General features: G+C 37.0%; 1 protein-coding gene across 6 annotated transcripts in view; it reads right to left on the bottom strand.

The window, feature by feature from the left end:
* Nucleotides 1-22,679, bottom strand: part of CADM1 (cell adhesion molecule 1) — a 363,137-nt gene that overhangs the window by 71,316 nt on the left and 269,142 nt on the right. For all 6 annotated transcript variants that reach the window (XM_069080202.1, XM_069080200.1, XM_069080201.1 and 3 more), the window contains 2 exons: nt 6,742-6,888; nt 5,256-5,408 (listed from right to left, as the gene is read on the bottom strand). In XM_069080202.1, the coding sequence (XP_068936303.1) occupies nt 5,256-5,408; nt 6,742-6,888 (300 nt within the window). The remainder of the gene's footprint in view (nt 1-5,255; nt 5,409-6,741; nt 6,889-22,679) is intronic.

Genomic DNA, 22,679 nt, shown 5'->3' with positions numbered 1-22,679 from the left:
CTGCTCAGTATATATAAGCAGGCACATAAGAAATGCTCACTGATTTGAATAATCAAAGTCAAATGAATTTCCACAAGCCCTTGTAGCATAGAATTCTCAGTAGATTAGGGTACTGAATTAAAGTCAACTCATTATGATTTAAGAAAACCTCTAACTAGAAATATATAAAAATTTATAATTATACATGCAGAGGTACTGGAATGGGTTCAGAGGATAGGCGAAAGGTTGAGTAAAGAACATTATAATAATATGGCTAATGAGGAAATTGTTTTCCTTTCCTCTTCCTTTCTCCATTCCATGCCAGTCAGGTTAATTCCAAATCCACAATCTGTCTGACATCTATCCCCAACTCCCCCCTTTCCACTCAAGTCACCACCACCTTAATTCTGGCCTATAGTACTTCTTGCCTGGACTGAGGAACTTTGTTTCTCTCCCTCTTTCTCCAATCTATTCTCTGCCAAATTAAATATTAATGCACAGGTATAAACACTGACTCCTCTTCCTAAAAAACCTTCAGGGACACCCTATCACCTGAGGAAAAAAATACAAACTCTTTTGCCTGACATTTAAAGCCTTCTATAATTTGGCTCCAATATGCCTTTTTAGTATTATTTCACATTATTCCCTTTCATGAATTCTATATATTCCAGATATATTTAAATAAAAAAATGGAATTGTTTTCTCAGTAGATACCTTGAATTGTGGTCCAACTCACTATTACTTAGAGAACATATACATATAAATATACACACATATATACAAAAATACATATGTGTATATATATATATATATATGTGTGTGTGTGTGTGTGTGTGTGTGCACGTGAACATATGCATAAGTCTTCATCCTGATTCTGTGCATATGCATAGGAAGCCTTCCCTTTACCTCCCGCCCTATTAAACCCACATATTACACCATGTCTAAAGAAATCCTCTTTCTTGAAGGCCCAGATCAGGTGACACTTCTCCCAGAAAACTTTCCCTGATCCTTCAGGAAAAAAAATGACTTTTCTTTCCTCAACTTTATTGATAGCACTAAAAAACAAAACAAAACAAAATAAAATAAAACATACAAACAAAAATTCCATACCTCTCCTTTACCCTAATTAGTCTTGTTGTTCGATCACTTCAGTCGTGTCTGATTCTTCATGATCCCATTTGGGGTTTTCTTGGCAAAGAAACTGGAGTGATTTGCCATTTCCTTCTCGAGCTCATTTTACAGACGAGGAAATGGAAGCAAACAGGGTTAAGTAACCTGTCCAGGGGGACACAGCTAGCAAGTGTCTGAGGCTGGATGTGAACCCAGGAAAATGGGTCTTCTTCCTGACTCCAGGGCTGGCCCTCTATCCACTGCACCATCCAGCTGCCCATAATGATAGTCTACCTAGTTCTACCCATTATGGTGTCTACTTCATCCACCTATCCCACCCCCAATCATAAACTCCTTAAGGATAAGGACACTGCGTCCGTCATCTGGAGGGAGGTATGGTATGAGATAGGGAGAATCTCTAGAGGTGGTATGGGGTCAAGAAGAATATTGTTTATATCCTGCCCTTGACAAATGGTTGTGCAACTATAGGCAAGTCACTTAACCTCAGTACCCCATCTAACTATAAAAAAATTACAGGTGGAAGAAAAATGACTGAGGTACACTTGTAGAGGGAGTTTCCTCACTGGCAACTGCATATATGGATAAATCAGAGATCCAGTCTCCTCTGCCCCATTGCTGAGAAAAGTGTCCTTACTACCTTTCAGTCCCCCGAACACAGTAGACATTTAATAAAAGATTTTTTTAAATGTGATATTAAACTGAATGCACTCATGAAAGAAAAAAATGGTCTTAGTTACAGTGGGAGTTGTTTTAGCTGCATACATGGAAGAAAATCTGATGGTAATGGGTTATAATTTCTGATGTAATCTAGCATACTGATGTTTTCAATTTTTTTTTTAAAGAAAGGGTTATGTTCCATTTATTTCAAATGATCTAAGTAGACAGACTGGATAACCTCCTGAATATTTAGTGTAATGTGAAGAGTTAACATCATTTTGCCTTCAAATTAGTCATTTGTATGTAAGAAAATACATAGATGAGGAGAGATTCTTTCATTACAAAAATTCTCTCGTGAGAAAATTATTTATGATTAAATGATAAATCCACTCATACATAGTCTAGTAACAGGTACATTTAAGGTATTTTTTAAAGCCTTGACCATGAATGGAAACAACTGTAGAAACATCTAAAGAAATTCATAGAGATGAGGACCTGAAAGAAAATCCCATGCAGGGAAGTCCCAAGAATCAGCAAGGAAGTGTCAAGGTTCTTTTTAGCTAACCTCAAATCTATAAAAATGCTAATTATAAACATTATTCCTACCACATATTAAAAAAAAAAAGCAGAGCCATGTTAATTATAACAAAAGAGGAACCTTAAAACTGATCAGTAAGTGAAATCTCACTCTAAGACCCTTTAAAATAATTAGGTTCTCCTGTTCCTGGAATCTTAAGAGTGAACACTAATCGTAGAAGGACAGCACTGTAATAATATTAGCTACTATTATCAGTAACTAGATTAATCTTAGAGCAGTGTATACACACACAGACACACACTTTCTCTCTCTCTCTGTCTCTCTCATAACTCACGAATAATAGGTTAAGGAGAGGCCTGTAGTACACTCTGGTGAAAGAAACAAACTGATCATGAGAGGAAAAAGTAAATGAATGTCTTAACAAGCAACCAAGTGCATGCAAAATACCACGGGGGAGTTTTCATTTTTTTCTATGGATGAGATAATAAACATAATAGTATCTTTAGAATGGCACAGATAACATTAACAAATATCCATCTTTTGCCCTATAATTATGCTGAAGTTTTTTGCTGAATGCATCAAACAACTAATAGACACACGCACTGAAATGAGCATCTTCAACCTATCGAGAAGTTTGACAGCTGTGTAAGTACATATGGCGTTCCTTTCAGAGTACCGTACATGGCAACAGAGATGCTAATACATCATTCTTCATTCATTTTAATATCTCAAAACCCTAAACCTTGAGAGAAAAGGTTTGAATATATGAGTATCAGTGGAAATTGTCAGATTTCAGAGTATGAAAGATTCAAACACTGATGACAACAATTTTACTCTGTCAAGGAATCCTGGAGTAAATTCAATGGAAAGAATATTTAATGAATGTGTAAGACTATCTGCAGAAAGAACATCTACTGCTATTAACTTTCAAGTATACTTAAGTTCTTGCCTCTGTAAAATGCAAGCAAGAAACTTACATTTAAAATAATCAGATTCCCCCTCACAAAGGATTCCAGATATAACGTCTCCCCAAAGCCTACTCCCAGTATATCCCTCCTGCCATACAGAGGGCTTATTCACAGACATAATGGATTGGTCTTGTAGCTTTCTGAACAAAATTATCAGTCACCAAAAGCTGACAGTTACTTACTATTTGCCAATGGCCAGATATATTTCTGAAAACTAAAGGTGTGTATCTTTGGGGGAATAAATCATGGATACCCTTCATAAGAGATTCAACATAGATTGCTAGGTAGGTAAAGAGTTCAATTCTGGTTCTTCTGGCTGTATTTTGTAATCTTAACAAGATGGTTAATCTTCTTTTCCTGGTCTGTGAACTGTACCTCAAGGAGTCTAATAAATACTCTGAAAATTCAAAGCATTGTAAATACTCATAAGTTTAAATATTGACACTTCCTTGTTGACATCCTGAACTCACAATGTCTGATTGGAGAGCACAATGGATGGTCAATCTGAAGCTTACATATCTGAGGACTTAGTCTGAGAAGCAAAAAAAATGTATTCCCAAACTCCTAATAAAAGATAAGAACTGCAGACAAACGCTATCGAACATTATACCCTTGTAAAATTTCAAGGCAAGTCATCTCTGTAAAACCTTTTCTGTTCTGTTTATCTATATGCCTGATGTGAATTTAAACCTCATCAGAGCCCAAAATGAATACCTGAAAGGAAATTAATAGTAAGACGTGCATATATGCGTACTTTAAAGGACAGAATTTTTAAAAATACTCTCTCAAATTAGTAGTTATCTGCCTGAAGAGTACACAGGCTTTAGGGGATATAAGGTATGATTTGGTTTTAGGAGGGAAACAAATTTTCTATTTACAATTTTGCATTTACAATAAAGCAACAGGATAGGAGTTACATAAACACATACAAAATACAAGACTGTCCTTCATATTTATCTTCCCTTCTAAATCTCCATATCATTATGCTGAAAAGCTGCAGTCTTCTGCCTCAAATAGATTTTGATTCATCATCTCCTCTCAGGTATAAATCAGAGCTCCTACCTCACTACAGTGAGTGTCCCTGATGCTTTCACTGTAAAAACCCACTTCCTCTACCTGCCCCCAACTCTGCTAATACTATGTGAACTGCACCCACATATTGAATTCTACCTGGGGGCAAGAATCACACGCAGATTACCTTAGATGGAATAATATTTACTCATCATACTGAAAAAAAATCTGTATAGAAACCCAGTTATAGGTGTGCTGCTGAAAAGCATATTCCAGTGATTATGAGAAAAGAGCCTCAGTTCCCTGAAGGTGAGCTCAGCATCACATTAAAAGTTCTGTGCTTATCAGCATGCTTTCCTCCAGGGAAGCATTTAACTCTTTACTCTTCTGAGGATGGAGACCTCCATAAAGCCCAGGATCATGGAGAAATGCTTCTGCAGCCTAATCCTGGGTATACTAATTAAATATGGCAGTAAGTCAAACCAGGTAAAAAGAAATCAACAATAGCATTAAAAAGCATATCTTAAAAATAAAATAAATTAAAAGAGTTTTATTAGAAAAAAAAAAACTGAAACAAGGAACAGATGTGGGCTGCACATCTTTTTCTGACTCTTACAGAGAAAAAAAAAAGGAAATAGTTAAAAACAATAATAGTTCAAGTGGTCAGTGATTCATTGCAGGGCTCTAAGTTTTCTTAATCTTTGCTTCTGAAGCTTGAGGTTTGAAACCCAAAGGACAATGGAATCTATATAAATTGTTGATGATAGCTACTTCGTAACAGACTATTTTTTAAAAAACCAACATGAAGCAAGGTTATTCTTATCTAAAAATAGGTCATTACAGGAAAATATTCCATTAACCTCTTCCCTGCTGTGGGAAGACACCTAGTTTTATGGGCAATTCACACTCAGTTCCTTAGCATTAAACAAAAGCTTAAAAGCCTTGAGGTGAGCATCAACTACATTTCTTACCAAGTACTGTGATAGTAGTATAAATTTCCTGTGGGGGATCAGTGTAGAGCTGGCAGAAGTATCTTCCTTCATCAGAAATTGAGACATTTGTCAACGACACTCTGAGTTCACTGTTAGAGAAATTCACTAACTGAAACCTGCTGTCCTTCAAAGCTGTGGAACAAAACACATCATTAATGATTGTGAGGAAGACGACAGATAGTATATTTTCCTCCCCAGACTTGGCAAAGTCAGATGCCTTAAAAGACAGCTAAAGAAAAGAAAAATAATTTGTTAAATCTTTCTCTATGTTAGCAGCTTCTTCCTACACCCTGTATTTCTACCTTCAGTTTCTACTGTAATTACATTTTAGACAAATAACCCTGACCAAAGGGGAAAACACCCACCCACCTTGGCAAAATGCCAATAATTATTGCTGTCAGTTTGGAGCATTTATTCATAAATTATTTCAGGCTTCCTATCAGTAGATAGACAGACCTAAAATGGGAGAGGAAGGGAGGGTTGTCTGCTCCCTGATCCACATTGCTAACTATACCCAGCTTCATAGCATGGAATCGATTACAAGAGGCATGAAGCAAGAAATCTGAATCACAGCAAGTGTAATGTACGTAGATTTTTTATTTACCTTCAATATTTACTGCTGAAGTCCTTATGGTAATTTTGACAACAGCTAGTTTACTACAGATTGACAAATACTCATCTGAAACAAAAGCAGTTGGCATATCTTCTTCTTATTGTTCCCCCATCTCTTTAATTGCTTTTAGTTCTTTGATTCTTTCTACACCACATAAATGTTTGGCACCTCCATTACAGGTGATGGGGACAGAAAAGGAAGAGGACACACAGGCAGGAAGAAATACACTCTATCCACTTGATTCTGCTAGGTAATAATCCTCTCGTGTAACAATTTTTCAGTGGATTACTGACAAAGAAAAAATTCTATTCTTATCTTTGTCCAGTCCTGAGCCCTAACTTGAACCATTTCAATTATGCACAATTTAGGCTTAATGATTAGTCATTGTGGCTTGTGATTTAGAAATATTTCGCCAGGGAAACCCAGAGACAGCTTCCCACACCTAGACGTGGGGGCAATAGGATATTTGCTTTTGTCTTTAGGGGCACAAATTGCCTTGAAAACTTCAATCTTCCAACCAAACAGATTACCTTTCAGAATGCTATATTTTCCTTGCTTTACCCTGTTTGAGTTGTTTGTGTCAGCTAAGTATTTGGCACTCAATTGCAATTCACCTTGAATTACTACAATCAATTCCTATTGCAAAGTAAGACTGTCTTACTTTAAAAGGGGACCATCAAGGTTTCTATTAAGCAGAAAGATTATGATTGCACGGCTCATCTTCCCTCTGAAGAATCGACTAAACTTTAAGCATCTAACATTAAATTAAAAAGGAGCCCTTCGCAATCTCTTTATCAAAACTACTAGCAGCAAAAGAAGTTGCCACCTAATACTATAGGCACAAAAACTTACGCCTGAAGTCCCGGAAATAAATGGTCTGTCGGTTGGGATTCAGTAGCTGAATCACAGAATCATCACTGTTTTTGACTCGGCAGCTGATGGTGGCGACTTCTCCCTCGACTACTGTCACATCTTCTGTAATCAAATTCTGTCCATCACCTTAAGAGAAGAAAAATATAAAGGAAAGAAAATTTTAGAATCTGCCAAAATTGGATGAATGGGGTTTACCTGTTAGAGAGAAGCACTGCAATTATTATTATATTATTAGTAATTAATATTGTTTTTCCACAGCACTTCTACCTCCCCATCAAGAACATAAAACAGAATGATGAATAACTCATTTGCATTTTCCTGGGTAGACTTTGTACCCATAAGGTAGACAGGGGTAAGTAACGATACTCTCAACTTACAGATGGAGAAACAGAAGTACTCAAGTCAAAAAGCTAAACTGAATTTGAATTTTGGAAAGTACACTGGGTCTTCTGACTCATTCTAAAAAGCTATTCTCTAAGCAACTTTTACTTACTGGAAACTTTTCAATAGTTTTATGACAAGATACTAAGCCCTGTTCAGAACACCTTATATCTATGATGCTGTGCTAGCAGTGAATCTCAAAGACCATTCAGCCATCCACTCTGTCCATCTTGCCAAATGTACAACGTTTGCTGCCTCACCTCGCTCAGTACTTTCAAACAGAACCACCGGGGAAAACAAAACAAGCAACCCCTTTAGCTGCCAGAGTTGTTAATCCACCCGTTTTTCAAGCTCCCATCTTGGGTTCTCTTGGTTGGTAAGAGTGGGCATACACTCAGGTCATTTGTTAGATCTGGATAGCTCTGAACCATTGGACAGGGCCATGCTTCATATCTCATCCAATGCTAGCTAATCATGGCTAACATTTATATGGTGCCAGACACCGTATTAAATACTTTACAATTGTTATTTCATCTGATCCTCATCACAATACTGGGAGGTGGGTGCAAATGTTATCCTCATTTTACAGATGAGGAAACGAAGGCGAAGACAACTAGTAAGTATGACTGGATTTGAACTCAGGTATTCCTGATACCAGGCTCAGTATTCTACCTCTTGTGTCATCTCAATGCCTTTAGTTAAATACCTTGGCCATATTCCTATCCATTTTGCTGTCTGCTTTTGCTACTGCCCAGACACCAATCCAACATGAAATTCTACCAGTATATGACCACTGCTCCTAGAAAGGACATGTCAGTTAATTACCTAATTAGATGGACTGACTCATCATCCTTATGACTCCCCAACCACTTCCTCCCCTGATTACCCCCTGGTTTATTTGTTACTAGAGGCAGCTAGGTGACTCAGTAGATAGAATGCTGGACCTGGAGTCAAGAAGATTTGAGTTCAAATCCCAATCTCAGACACAACTTATTAGCTGTGTGACTGTGGGCAAGTCACTTAACCTCTGTACGCCTTAATCCACTGGAGAAGAAAACTGCAATGCACTTCAGAATCTTTGCCAAGAAAACCCAATGGACAGTATGGTTCACAGGGTCACTAAGATTGGGCTACAGCTGAACAACAACAGCATCTGTTATAGATAGCAGTGTTGTAAGAACCCTGTGAGCAGAGTCTATCTACCTCTTCTGAAGGTGTATGTCCAGAGCACGGTGCCTGGCATATCAGAAGCACCTAATAAATGGTGTTTTTTTTCTTTCATTTTTTCTCAAGTGTGTGATATAAGAAATGAGCATTAGGAATTCTGATGCTCATAGGCATGGGGGTGTGGTTTTGACTCTCATGTATACAATGACAAACAGCCTATGAGCCACAAGTGGCTCATACACCACAGGCCACTGACCCCATGTTAGACAGTACGATATTTGTTCAGCATCTGCTCTGTGGTGGGCATTAGAAATAAAGTCCTTTTCCCACAACAAGTCTATGAAGTGAGTAGTAGAAGTATTATGAACTCTTATAGAAAGGGGAACTGAAGTCCTAAGGAATAAAATAACTCTGCTAATAAGTGGTGGCATGGACCTGCCAAGGCTTCAGAGTAGATTCCCAAATCAGACGTCTTTCCATTTCCCATACCAGTCAAGTACAATTCATTAAGCAAGTATGCATTATGAAAGTTTAAAAGGTAAAATAGGATGCGCTTTCTGCCTTGAAAGTGCTTACCATCTAGCTGGAGAATCAAACCCAATAAATAATATTGGAGAACAATACAAGACAGGAAGTGATCATGTGCCAAGAAAGAAATAAAAGAAAGCCACGAAATGTAACAGAACAGCGCCAAGAAGTGTAACAGGACAGCGCCAAGAAGTGTAACAAGGCAGCGCCAAGAAGTGTAACAAGACAGTCCAAGGAATGGAAAATCAATGTGGGTGTAAGGAGTTAGGGTAAGGCTCTTCAGATTTTTACTTCAAGAATGAGCATATAATTAGAAGTTATGATTATTTTCAATCCTCAATTAACATTTGTGAAATACTGATGAGATTTAGGGTAGAAAGTTAAGCAATAGTATCCAAACTTATAAATTATGGCTTCTTGCCCTTGTGAAGTTTATCTTTTAGTTACAGAAACTGGACAGATTCATAAAAGATAAATGTCAAACAGCTTCAACCTATGCATATGTTAAAGAAGTTCTGTGCCAAGTTTTGTGCTTCTCAAAGACAGAGGGCAAAAATGGGTAATTTTATAGGAAAATAAAAGGACAACACTTAAAAAAAACTCAAATTCTCTAGCAATATAATTATGAAATAGGAGCAGGACTTGGATTTGTCATCAACTCTCTACAAAGGTACCATGTTCACATAAGATGGGGTTAGGGTTGTGGAGTGGGGATTCTGACTGAAATGGCATTCTGCCAAATGCCCCCAGAAAGAGTATACCTCCTACTAGAGGATTAGAAGAGAGGAAACTCAATAGACAAGAAAAAAATTACTGGAGCCACAGATAAACAGAAATTCCTGGTGATTGAGAAGCAAACCAAAATGATACCCAACCTTGAGAAGTATGAACCAGGGAATTAACCTGGGGAGTGAGTAACCAGGCCCACAGGGTTTGTAGGGAGCAAAATGGCAAATTTGCTTCAGTTTGATATTGCAAGGAAAGGCTCAGTGTGCTGACGGTGTTACAGAATAACAACAAAGAGAAAAAGTGATCAGAAAAACAGTGATGCTTATTTTTTCCTTAGTGAATTACTGTGACAAACACTGAATTTAGAAACGAGCTGGAGGGAGAATCTTATTCCCAGATTTGAGAAAAGAAAAAAGGGGAAGGGAATTCCTGCCAATCAAGCGGCTTTTCAAGGTGCTAAAATCCCTGTAGTTTTACTAGCCCTGGCAAAATTATGCACAAAAAGGACAATAAGCTTATTTCTTCAGGGTAACCCAATCTACTGAGAAAATTAAGGAAAAATTAAACTGCTTGATTCAAATGCTGTAACTGTCGGTGAGTCATGGAACTTGTCTTGAGAAAGACTAGAATACAAAACATAGGCTCTTTCGCTGTTAGAGGCATTTGTTGTTGCTAAAAGAAGTTTATTAGTAATACAAATAAGAACCTTCAGTTTATAAAAGCTACATGCATAAAAGCCATGGTGTGATAGGCATTAATCTCTTCAACATAACCCAAGGACATCCAGGTCCTGGCTACAATCTCTCAGATACAGGAGAACTTAATAAAAACCAGTTGCAATTCAATTATGTCCTAATGGAATACTTCAGCCTAACAATAGTTATACACCTCAGTTTGGGATAGTGCTTTACCCAGAATCCTAAGGTAGGTTTGTTCTGATCTTAGTGTACTATATTCATGTTATTGTATATCATTATACCATATTTCCCCCCCCCTCAAAAAAAGAAAAAGCACTGAACTGATTTTCTAACTTTGGTAATGAAACAGTAAAGTTTCTTTTAAAAGTGACACCTTATAATAAAGACATCTCAAGGAACAAAGGAGTAGGTCAATTTAATGTGCTTTTTATTAACTAAATGGTACAGGTGGGCTTTTTTGAACCTGCTGAAGAAAATGTACTGCACAAGTCCAAAGCAGTTCCATCATCATTATAGTATTATTATGCCCAATACCTCAAAAAAAAAAGCCAATTCTCCATAACTTTAACATGGTTAACAATGCTAATGCCAAAAAAAAATTAAGTAATAATGAAATCTTTTCCTAAAAGATGTCAAAGTGCTGTGGCCGGTGGTGACAGCCTGACGATAACACCCTGTGAGAGCCAATAAATTATGCCAGGCACCTGGACGGCAGCCGTATTCAACAAGGCTCCACCCTTTGAGAAACCATAAGGTAGCTGCACTTGGAACAATAATGAACCTATTTATTTGAGGCAAAGGAAGTGAATGACAGTGATGAAAATATGATATGTATGTCAGTACTCTGAACTGCCTGCAGCCTTTATGTAAAAATAATTTCTGCTCACATCCTCGAGTATTTTTTCTGAACAGAAGGGTGCACTGTGACTTGATAAATTTCCCCTTGAAATAGATATCATGACAATTAGGTTGTTACAAAACACAATTTGATGTACAGCAGAAGGAGACAAACAGCTAACTCATATGTCTCTCCTAAACAAACCATTTTTAAAACCTTTTTCAGTTTTCTGAAACTCAATTAAGATATATACAGTAGAAGCAGAAATAGCACATGCTTCCTTTCAAAAGAAATCAAACAGGTACAAGCAACTGTAAGCATTAAGTAAGGTTGTTAACAGCAAGCTCATTTATTTAAAAGCTGAAACAATGTCTGACACACTTGGAAATTCTGTGCTACTAATTGGTATGGGTGGGGTCTCTGGAAATGGAGAAAAACTGAATTTCAATTTATTGCCGCAACTAGATACTCTGTTAAAAAAATCTATTTATAAGTCTTTATAAATAAACATCTACGAGGCATTCCAAAAGATTATTGCCACTACGGGCCTCATGTAAAAGTTCTCTAGCAAACCAAGAGTTGCTAGCCCATTACATAAAAGAGAAAGCACATTATCTAAAAAGATAACCCTTATTTTCGTGCTTAATGACCATCACAGTCTAGTTAGTGGGAGTATTCAGCATATAAATCTGGGATTAATTCTATTTTCATTTAGCTTTAGCTCATTTCTTTCTTTCCTCAAATCTCACATGGCTATAAAAACTACATGCAAATCTAAGCCATATAAAAATTGGCACTGCATAAAAATCAATCAATAATTCCATTTTCTAAGAGAAAGGACCTGGTTGTATAGGTAAGAGCGCCAAGTCCCCCAGCTTGGAAACAAAATGGGTATTCTTTCTCCCAGGTTACTTACAAACTGTTACTTTTACCAGTGAACTATAGAACATTTTTCTACTGGGGTATTCTCTACTCTGCTGTGAATACTTACTTGTATTTAAAGGAAGCTATCTAAACCTTGAGTTATGTCTGATTTTTTTTTAAATTCTTAATTTATCCAGAATGCAATTATGTAATTCAAAATAAGGAAAAAACTATACTGAATGTCAAATATCCTATTTTTACTAGTTTCTCTCTTCTCTCACCAGCAGTACACTTTCCCCCTGGAGAAGGGCTTTATTACCATGGTGCGGCAGGCTTTTGCAGCAGTGAGAATTCTTATCTAGCTGTTAATAAGTAAAAGACTACATTTATTCTGGAAGAGTGTCTCCATTTGAATCTATAACAAAAGGGTAAGCCGTAAGTAAAAGCAAATTCAGACACCTGAGGTACCCTGGAGTCTCTTGACTAACAGTTAAGAGTTGGGCAAACCAGCAGTTTGCCTAACTTGTGACATGAGCCACAGGTGCTTCTGAAAGACAAAAAGTTGGGGCGGCTAGGTGGCACAGTGAATAGAGCACTCACCCTGGAGTCAGGGCAGGAAGACCCAAGTTGAAATCTGGCCTCAGACACTTAACACAAAAACTAGCTGTGTGACCTTGGGCAAGTCACTTAACCCCAACTGCCCTCCAAAAAGCAAAAACAAACCAAAAAACAAAAAACAAAACCCAACAACAAAAAAAGAAAGACAAAAAGGCCTCAAAACAATTCTTTAAAAAGCGAAATCATTTTAGAGAATCCCTATTTCTCCCTGGTTATAAGACTGGATTCACTATTAGCTCCATACAGTAAAACATCTAACCTAGCAGATGTGTAATCAGAAAAGGAGATTTTATGGTTTTTTTTTTTTTAAATCATCCTTCTATACAACTTGACTATTGTTTCATGTGAAGGCATTTGTAGAATCTATATTTGATTGCACGCTGCCAATGGAGGGTACAGAGGAGGAGAAGGAGGGACAGAAAATTTGAAACTCAAGGGATTGTGGAACTGAATGTTGTAAACTAAAAGTAAATAAATAATTTTTAAAAATATCATTTCAACAAAGCACAATAAGGTGTAATCAGTTTGGGGAACTATTCTACATAGATAAATGAAAAGTTCTGGGACTGTTAGAATAATTAATGGATTGACAAGAAATTACCACCAGGCTACAAAAATATCTTGCATATATATATATATATATATATATATATATATATATATATATATATATATATATCTTTAAAGCTTTACATGAATATGTCTTTACTGAGCCTGAATGGGAATGTTCCACATAAAACATTCTTTTCTAGGGCAATATGTGGACATTCCTGATTTAAAATAGGGAATATATCTTCTACCCAAGAGATTTTTTTTTATGGGTCATTCTGACCCATCATCTCCTTAGAATATGATGAACATGACTGGTAATGTGTTTATTTATTAATTTTTTAAGATGAGAATACTGTCCCCATAACAGATTTTTAGAATTTCAAATCACCAATATTACCTCCAATTTTTCCTAACATTTCAGACAAGACTAAGCATATTTCAGGGGGGAACAATTCATAGAAGAAAGACAATGGTAATTTAGGGGAAAAAATCTTTCTGTGAAATATTCAAACTGGAAATATGCTCCCCAACTCTATGTAAACATAACGTTCACTACAAATCATTAACAAAGCCATTAAGATTTGATTTCTAACTAAGCAATTATTGTCAGCGTATTTTGTACGTTTGCTTCAAAGTACTCAATCCTATCTTTCAATTCATTATACTGCTTCCTGCATTTACAGTTTCATATCAAATCAGAAACCTATTTAAATTAATAAGAATTACTGTAAAAGTAATTTGGAAATAAATTATTTGAAGTTCAAGCCACGAAAGATTTTGATGAAAGAATTTTGTCCCATTAAAACACTAAAATAATTTCGTCAGTAGTTCAATGTGTGAACGAAAGAGGCAACAGAAGACAATCCCTAGAGGGACTACCAGCCACTTTGGGTTAGGGTTAATGGCAAGACCATCTATGCATAAACACAACTCTTCACTTTCCAGAAGAATCAGTGTCTCAGCCTTCATGAATACTTAAATATTTACTCAAAATCAAAGGTATTCAATCTGTCTGCTGTTTACAAAGCTTCTCTTAACCTTTTTGATCCCTATCCATATTCCAATACAACTAAAAGCAGCAACAGCATCTTGATCTGCAGCCTAGTATCTTGATTTGCAATGCATATTCTGGTCTTACACCATAAAAACAATCATTATTAATTAAAAGGCACCATACAGATTACAAACACAGAAATGACACATTAAATGAAATCAAGAAATTCATGAGACCTTATTCGGTACTAGAATGTGAAATCCTTCATTCATGACATTGTGACCTTCACCAGGTTATTTTTATCAAAATATTATATATGTATACATATCAAAATAACATATTTAAATATATATATACACAGACATATGTGTGTGTGTATATATATGAAAAAAGAGATCTATTAATCACACAATGGTCAGTGTCATTTTGTTTCATTTGTTGTGTTCAAAAGGGTATTCCCCATTATTGTGGCAATGGTAAGGATGTCACAAATTTCCCTGAGCATGAAAGAAACTTGTGAAAGAAAAGCATCTTGGTTTTAATCTAATCTCTTTTAATAATCACTAAAGGTGAGGTAAAAATCTCAATAACAATTCTGCCTCAGCAATAGATTTTTCTTTAATTAAAATTGTTGATTTTCCATGAATACAAAACAAAAAATATCATCTGACATAATATTAAGCTATTCATGAATATTCTGTATACACATTTCTTGTTTAGTTGACTAATGGCAAATTAACGCTCTCTATTTTAGCTTAAACACATACTATAGGTATGTTTGATTAGCATTGAATTCCAAAAGCTGATTGCTATGCATACTTTGATTATGTAATTACATAATAGAGTATAATGGCTCCTTTGGAGTCATTATGATCTATATGGCAAATATGTTTCAGTTTTGCTATAGTTTAAATACACGTTGAAATGACAGCTCATAACAAGGAGCCACTTTTCAGTCTTATCAGCTAAATGGGCATTTTCCCATTTATCCTAACATCTCCTTGACACCAATTAAGGCCTATTGTGTCAAGCCATGCGTACTTTCGAGAAATTCCATTTGTTTTCTTGGCATTTAAAAAAAATGACATTTATTTTAGAAGCTGTATATTAAGCAAAGATCCTGGCAAAAAAAAAAAAAAGGCTAAAATTCCATTCTTCATCCACCCTTTGAAAGGTCTGCAGGAATCATACCTAGTTCATTAATCACTGTTTAGACAATCACAAGGGGGTTAAAGACCGAGTTTCACCTTTAACACTAAAATTCACATGAAGACAGAATAGCCACAAATATTGATGCTCATGATGGTGGCTTGCCATAGTGCATTTAGTTTTTGCTTTAATTATACATGAACAAATAGTAAGTTACACAAAGGCGTATTGAATCTAATATGATGAACCTGGTAGCTCCATTTTCTAAACTGGTTCCATTATTCTGAAGTTCCAGGGGGGTTGAAGGAAGTCTCAGAACAAAGTTTCTCCTTCACAGCCCTAAGACTAGTTAGGGTGACTTCTAGACTTAAATCTATGACCCTGTGGTACACTGTAATTCAAACGAAAAAACATAAGCTTCCTGTGGGTAGTGACAGCACCAGATTTATCTTTGGGTACCATGTACCATCTAGTATGATGCATTATGCATATCACATGTTAAATCAATACATGTCAAAATGAAAGTAAATTACATTTTAAATGCTCCATTAAAGCCCTAAAATGATGTATCACTATGGCATAAAAGTGATACCAGGTTATTGAAGGCTAGAGGAGCCTAAGATTTGGCAGGCTTTACTACCAAACTGGAAAGGGTTCAGGTGTGGGATTAGTGATGATGTGTCTGCTATGGTCTCGATATGTTTGAAGAGGGGTCATCACTAAGCTTTGAATACCAGGTTAAGTTTTCTCCTTCACTCACCATTTAAAAAAAAATCTTCAGAAACCCATGAAGACCATTTGCTAAGGTATAAAAGGTTTCCTACCTATGTCAGAAAGAAATCTTGGACCTTCTGAAATTGTGATGCAAGAACAAGTTTGTTTTGGGGTGTTTTTTGGGGGATGAGATGTCGTTTTTGAAGAAAAGCAATTATTTTAAAGGTTTCATTGTCTCGTATTTTTATAATAAACTCAGAATCACAGAATTCTACAGAAGCAAAGGAGCTTTAGAGATCTCTTTAATTAATTCTCTATTATCCAGGTTTCAAGAAGAAACATTTCTGCTTTTCTCCCTCAACAAGAGAGTTCCCTTTGCTGTACTAAACCAAAGGTGGTTGACCTGGCTCTCAACTTTAAAGAGGGATAAGCACTAGACTATATCCACTTTTGTGTCTATTAGGCTCGAACATTAAAACCCCTGAATAGAGAAAGGTCAAACACAGTCCAAGTGGCATTTACATACAGGATTGGCATCGCTTTTCTGAAAAGAAACATCGATTAGATATCCGAAAACTCTTTTCAAGGGAGACAATGACAAAAGGAGGTAGTTTAAGTATCCCTGGCTGTGCTTCTTCAATTTCAACCAGCACATTAGCCGAGTCCTTAAAGGACTCTGAACTCAATAGGACAGCTTAATCAGTGCATACAGCAAAGCGTGGCAACCAAAGTGATTATTACAATTAATGTCTGAACTCCCTAATCTTGGAAAATTAAAAGGGGCAATTCTCACTATAGAATGTTTACGATAATCCACTGTTTATTCCTTACTTGGAAAAGAGTGATACCTAACATTAATCCTGGAACCATAATTTAGTTTTCACATCAAAATTTACTTATCAAAGAAGCTAATGGTAATAGAAGCAACAAGAATTAAAAGATCAACACTGGTAAAATAACAAGCATCAAGTAATCTCTTTGCTCATTTCATTTAAAAAGTAGGCCACAAAAATAGGCCTTTTCATCTTCTCGCTACTTTTCATACTTGGACAGCTTTTATGCTCTTTTCATTTATCAAAGAGATAGCATCTTCTTCAAGAAAAGTGAGATGTCCTAACCTTGCAGTAAAACTCCCTCCAGTGGACAGACTTTACAAATATCAAAAAGAAGAAAAAAATCAAGAAAAGACAGAAAGATATATTCATTCATTTTATTTATTATGAATAACAGTCATCATAATTCCTTTAGGCGGCATTTTAATGCTAAATGACGTTCTTCACAATGATGCTATGCCACAGGTAGTAACAATGTTTTTTTTAACCAGGTTGGGGTTGAGAAAATTGAGACTTTCCCTGGACCTCAACAGCTAATACCTATCAGAGTTGGGGTGGCATTCTAGGTCTTGGCGACACCTCTCTTTCCTGGTACTCTTCTTCCCTGTCTTACAACTCACTCTCAAGTCTCCTTTGCTGAGCATCTTCATTTCAGCCATGTGCATTAACACTTGTAGCCTTCCCAGCCCTACACCTCACCCACAACTTTCCAGTCTGTTTATTCCTTACACACTACCACATGCTCTGTGATCCTGTGGCACTGGCTTCTTTGCTGTTCCTCACAAAGGACACACCATCTCTCAATTCTGAGTGTTTTCTCCATGTCCAGAACACTCCTTCTTCATCTTTATCTTTTGGCTTCCTTCAAATCTTAGGTAAATCCTACATTCCACAAGAAGACTTTCCCATTCCTCCCAGGGTGATATTTTTTAAAATAGTACTTTAACTATATTTTTATATAGCAATGTGGTGCAATGGATAATGTGCTGGACCTAGAGTCAAGAAAACCTGAACTAAAATAAAGTCTCAGAAACTTATGGGCTGTGTGGCCCGAGGCAAGTAACTTAAACTCAGTCTGCCTCAGTTTCCTCATATGTAAAGGGGGTGGGGACGAAAACAGCACCTACCTCCTAAGACTGCTTGTGAGATATCGGTCAAGGTCATCATAAACCTTAAATCATTATATAAATGTTACCTATTGTTATTAATAGTAAGTTATCATACAAGCTGGACTTTGGAGAAGAACATACAAGTGGAAGACAGATGCTCCTTACTAAGTTAATTGAGTTGGCATTGCAAGAGACTTCTTTTCAAGGGATTTGATTCTGTGGTGCCCATGGAGAGCAAAAGGAGAATAAAAAGATGGTTTTAAATTGGGCTGTTTCAGCATCAGCATAAAACTTGGTGGTTTTCCAGTCTTCCAACATTTACCAAGTCTCTTGCAGACAGAATAAATGTACCACAGCTAGAAAGGCCAACTGTTGATCTCCTGCACCAACCACTTTGCACATGAAATGAAAATATGACATGGTACACCCTCGGGGATATATCAGGCAACTGCCGGTAAGCACAAAAACCGGTTCTGAAAAACATGGTCTTCCCTGTGTATGGACTTCTAGTAGAGTTCAGTATTTGATATTCAAAATTTAATTCTAAAGGGAATGATGCACTTCAGTAAGTGCTGGTAGCTAGTGAGGTCCTGGGTTGGAGACACAACAAAAATAACTCTTCTTGTAGAGGCCTATGGTGGAGGAAACATGGAGCCCCCATGTGTCAGGGCAATAGTTCATGCCTCTAAATTCACAGAGCCCTACAATATGAAGGCTGAAGTTTTGGGGAAAAAAAGCTTAGAGAGTTCTTAATCCTCTCATTGCTTCTGATGCATTCTGGACCATGGTGTCCCTTCGTTCTGGGCTATAGTGTCCAATGGGGCTGTCTGGAGAATAAGCCTGTTTCAGAATGAAAATGAGCCGTCATGGCTCCATAAAAGTATGTTCCACCAGAGTCATACTTTCTTACCTAATGGGTTCTTATATCCCAACCCCAAAACAACAAAAGAGAGATACAGAACACTCTAAACTTAGGTTCACAGTGTTTGGACCTAGGAAAAAACTCAGACACCGTCTTGTCTAGTCCCTTTTGATCTACAGATGAAGAGAAGAAAGTAAGTACTTGCTGAAGGTCACTTGGGCAATAAATAGCAGAAATGAGGTTCAAACTCATGCCTTTGGATCCTAAATCAGTAGGAAAACAGCATAGCATATAGTATACAGCACTTGGACATTAAAATACCTGGTGTGTCCACAATCCTACCTAATATGATTAGGCACAGGTCCCTTAAGTTCCCACACAACCTCAGTTTACTTCTCTGTAAAATGGGGAGAATAATACTTATGCCCCCTACCTTACTGGATGGTTTTAAGGAATTTTGCAAAGCTTAAATTGCTATTTAAATATGAGCAGCTATTGTTATTATTATAACTCACCCCCCTCTCGGCTTGGTGTACTCTCCATTCACTGGGGCTCCACAAAGTTCTTACAATCTCATCTCCCTATGATTCTCAGCCTGGAGCCTCAATGAGCAGGGCACGTGCATTTCTCTTGTTCTTTTGTACCCAGCTTTTAAGCAACCAATTTAATAATGTCTGGCCTTTGGAGAGAGGTATCGTTATTAAACTTGGGTCACTTTATGCTTCAACTCACTAACTGCTGTTTTTTTCCTCTACATTTGCCTCCAGGGTGTTAAAAGATTAACAATTTGTGTAAGATATTTAAAATCTCAAGGCTAAAACATGCAACAATAATTACTCTACATATACACAGGTACAAAAAGAGTGAATGCAAGTCTCTGACTCTAGAGGCAACAGAAGCACATTATTTCATTTTCAAAGTTGAAAAAAAAACATTAAGATAAAATCCAACCCTCCCCCTGCTTCTGGGGGCCTATTTTACCTTTCTGTCTATTAATAAGCAAGTACCTTAAAGACCATTAGACTTTTTGGTACAAAAGAGCTGAGAATAATGAAAGAACTTAGTGTGTCTCATTTATATGTCTCAGTAAAAAAAGCTAACGTAGTTCGCTCAGCACATAAGCATTTTAAACCAAACATTCAGTCTATCAGCATTCAGCACCTTCTAATATGTGACACTGATAAAATTAGTTCTATAACCAGAGTCTAAATACAGGGCCTTTGGTATTTAGAGAGGAGTCATCTGTGTTCTGCTGAATGATCCTACCTCTAAAGGCAGTTCAACTCCAACTTCAGACATTTACAGTACCTGCTTCAAGGGCATTCATTAGTATTGACAGTCTGTGTGACTGAAATTTGGCTGCAATACCAGTCTCTCTCTGCATCTCCCCGTTCATTTTTCCTGCCAACAAGAGCCATTGAAAGCCTTCCAAATTTAAAGCATAGAGTCGTTGGAACACATCAGATATGGACTCAGAGTGAATGTCAGCATCAACTGACATTACCGCGGGAACGGAAGAGGGGGACGGGAGGGGAGCGATGTTTCATATTCTTATTCAAGAGAGCATTCTGAGTGTGTGTAATATATTTTGTTCAAGAAACAGCTGTAAATCCATGATAATCATCATGCTGAATAATGCTGCAACATTCAAGTTACTCACATTTCCTACCAGGAAGCCAAGTAGTTTGAGACTATTCTATGAAACGGCAATTTCTTAGCTGGAAAATTGGGTTTCGGTGACTAAGGCCTTTATTGATGAGTTATTCACCCTATCAACTGCCAGTCATATGGCAAGTGGTATTTTTTAACCTCTGAGCTCTTAAGTATGTCATCCCAGCTGAGCCTAAGAAGAAAAGTATCAGAGCTAGAAAGCTCTTTAAGCCACAGATCTGATGGAGGGCCAGAAGATGGAGAGAAGGAGATGGCCAAAGGAAATTGCAAACTCTACTCTAACAGACCTCCTATTGCTCAGATCCAGGTCTTTTCTTTTCTCGCGACAAAGACTTTCAACTTTGGCTGATGTGCACAAGTACAGTCCCACCTGGTACCAGCATTAAAAAGCATCCTAGTAGAATTTCTCAAGAGCTCACTCCAGACTAATCATCTTCGGCAGAGGTGTAAAATAAAAAAGGCCATCAATTCAATGCTACTCATTGCTAATAAATACAATATATAAATACAACTATGAATTGAGGGTAGTTTGACTGGAGCAGAAGAGCTAACAAAACTATATAATAAATACTCTATCTACATTCATACTGTCTACATTATATCTTGCTAAGACTTGCTACCCTTTGACATTTTTCAATTTCTGAGGTTTTCAATTTCAATTCCTTTTCTCTGCAATAACAAAAGTAGGGAAAAGAGGGGAGTAAATTAAAACCTTTTCTTCCCACATTTATTTCAAATTATAAACTAAAGTAACCACCATATCTATAAGAGTCACTGAGTGGTTAATAAAAGGGGAGTCAGGCATGGGTGTGAATCAAGTTTCAAGTTTCCAATATCTGATGACTGAGCATCCCATCTTTCCCTCTGATTTCTCCCTTTTAAAAACAGTGCTTATGATGGCCTTGGAGGGCAATGAATATGGAGGACAAGGAGGATCAAAGCAGTGCTCAGTTTGGGACAACACCCACCCCCTCTTCCAACAATGTCCCCCATCAGAACCTCAGAGCAGATAATCCTTTACCCAGGATTATCAGGGAATGCTGTACTTACACAATAAAGATTCTAGATAATTGAAGCTTACCTTGTTAAAGCATCAGAATATTGTGATTCACTGTGATGGCAACTTTTCTAAAGTCTCTTGCTTGTTTACCTGTCTTTTTAAATAGACTAAATAGGGTATTCACTATGAAATCAGTTACTATGTGATCCTACCTCCAGAAGTGTGGGGAGTGGAATCCCTAGCTGTGGTTTTTATTTTTTTTAAGTTATTTCTGTCTTTTTCTTCTTCTTTTTTTAAAGTACTGATACATCTTTTGATTCAAGACATTTCCTAAATAACATACATTTAGAAAGCACAATCCCAGGAAATTACTGATTATTAACAATAAAGAAAGAATGTATTTTAATTTTGGCAGTATGGTATTCACTATTTATCACTCCCCCTCCCCCTTTTAAGGACAGTGAGGTGGTAAAGTAGTTAAATGGCTGGACTAGGAGACAGGAAGACGTGAGTCTAAATTCTGCTACAGCTGCGTGACCCTGGTCAAGTCACCACCTTTCTTGGCCTCAGTTTCCTCATCTGTAAATGGAGACAAGAACAGCTCCTATCTGACAGGGTTGTAGAGAATTGAATAACATAAGTGAAGCACTCTGCAAGCCTTAAAGCACTATAGAGAGGAAGAAGAGAAGAAATTTGCTTCTTCTGCTGTCTGAGAGGGACTATTCTTATTTTCTTCCTTGTGTGTAATGCTTATAGTTTTGAATTGCTCTTCTATTAATTCCATTTGATTCAAAGTGCATTTATTAAGTGTCTACACTGTACAACACATTGGGAATACAAAGACAAAAACAAAAGATCCCTTTGTCCTCAAGAAAGTTTTGCTCGAATGGAGAAGTCCAAACTGTATACCTATAACCTTCTTCAGTCTGGTTTCTGACTTCATCATTCAACAGAAGCTGCTCTCTCCAGTTATCAGGGATCTCTTAATCGCCAAATCTCAGTGCTGTTCCTCCTTGACCTCTTTGCAGCCTCTGACACCGCTGACTGTTCTCTCCAATCCAATCTAATAAACATTTATTAAGAGCCTACTATGTGCCAGGCACTGTATTAAGCGCCAGGGATACAATTAATAAAAAGTAAGACAATCCCTGCCCTCAGTAGCTTACAATCTAAAATCTAATAGCGGATACATTTACCAATCGAATGAAGG

Source organism: Petaurus breviceps, unplaced genomic scaffold, assembly GCF_028583685.1.
Source record: "Petaurus breviceps papuanus isolate PSGF00001 unplaced genomic scaffold, PetGlider_PUasm1.0 91133, whole genome shotgun sequence".
Lineage (NCBI taxonomy): Eukaryota > Metazoa > Chordata > Mammalia > Diprotodontia > Petauridae > Petaurus > Petaurus breviceps.
The sequence above is the reverse complement of the archived record's forward strand: the minus strand, read 5'-3'. Positions and strand labels throughout refer to the sequence as shown.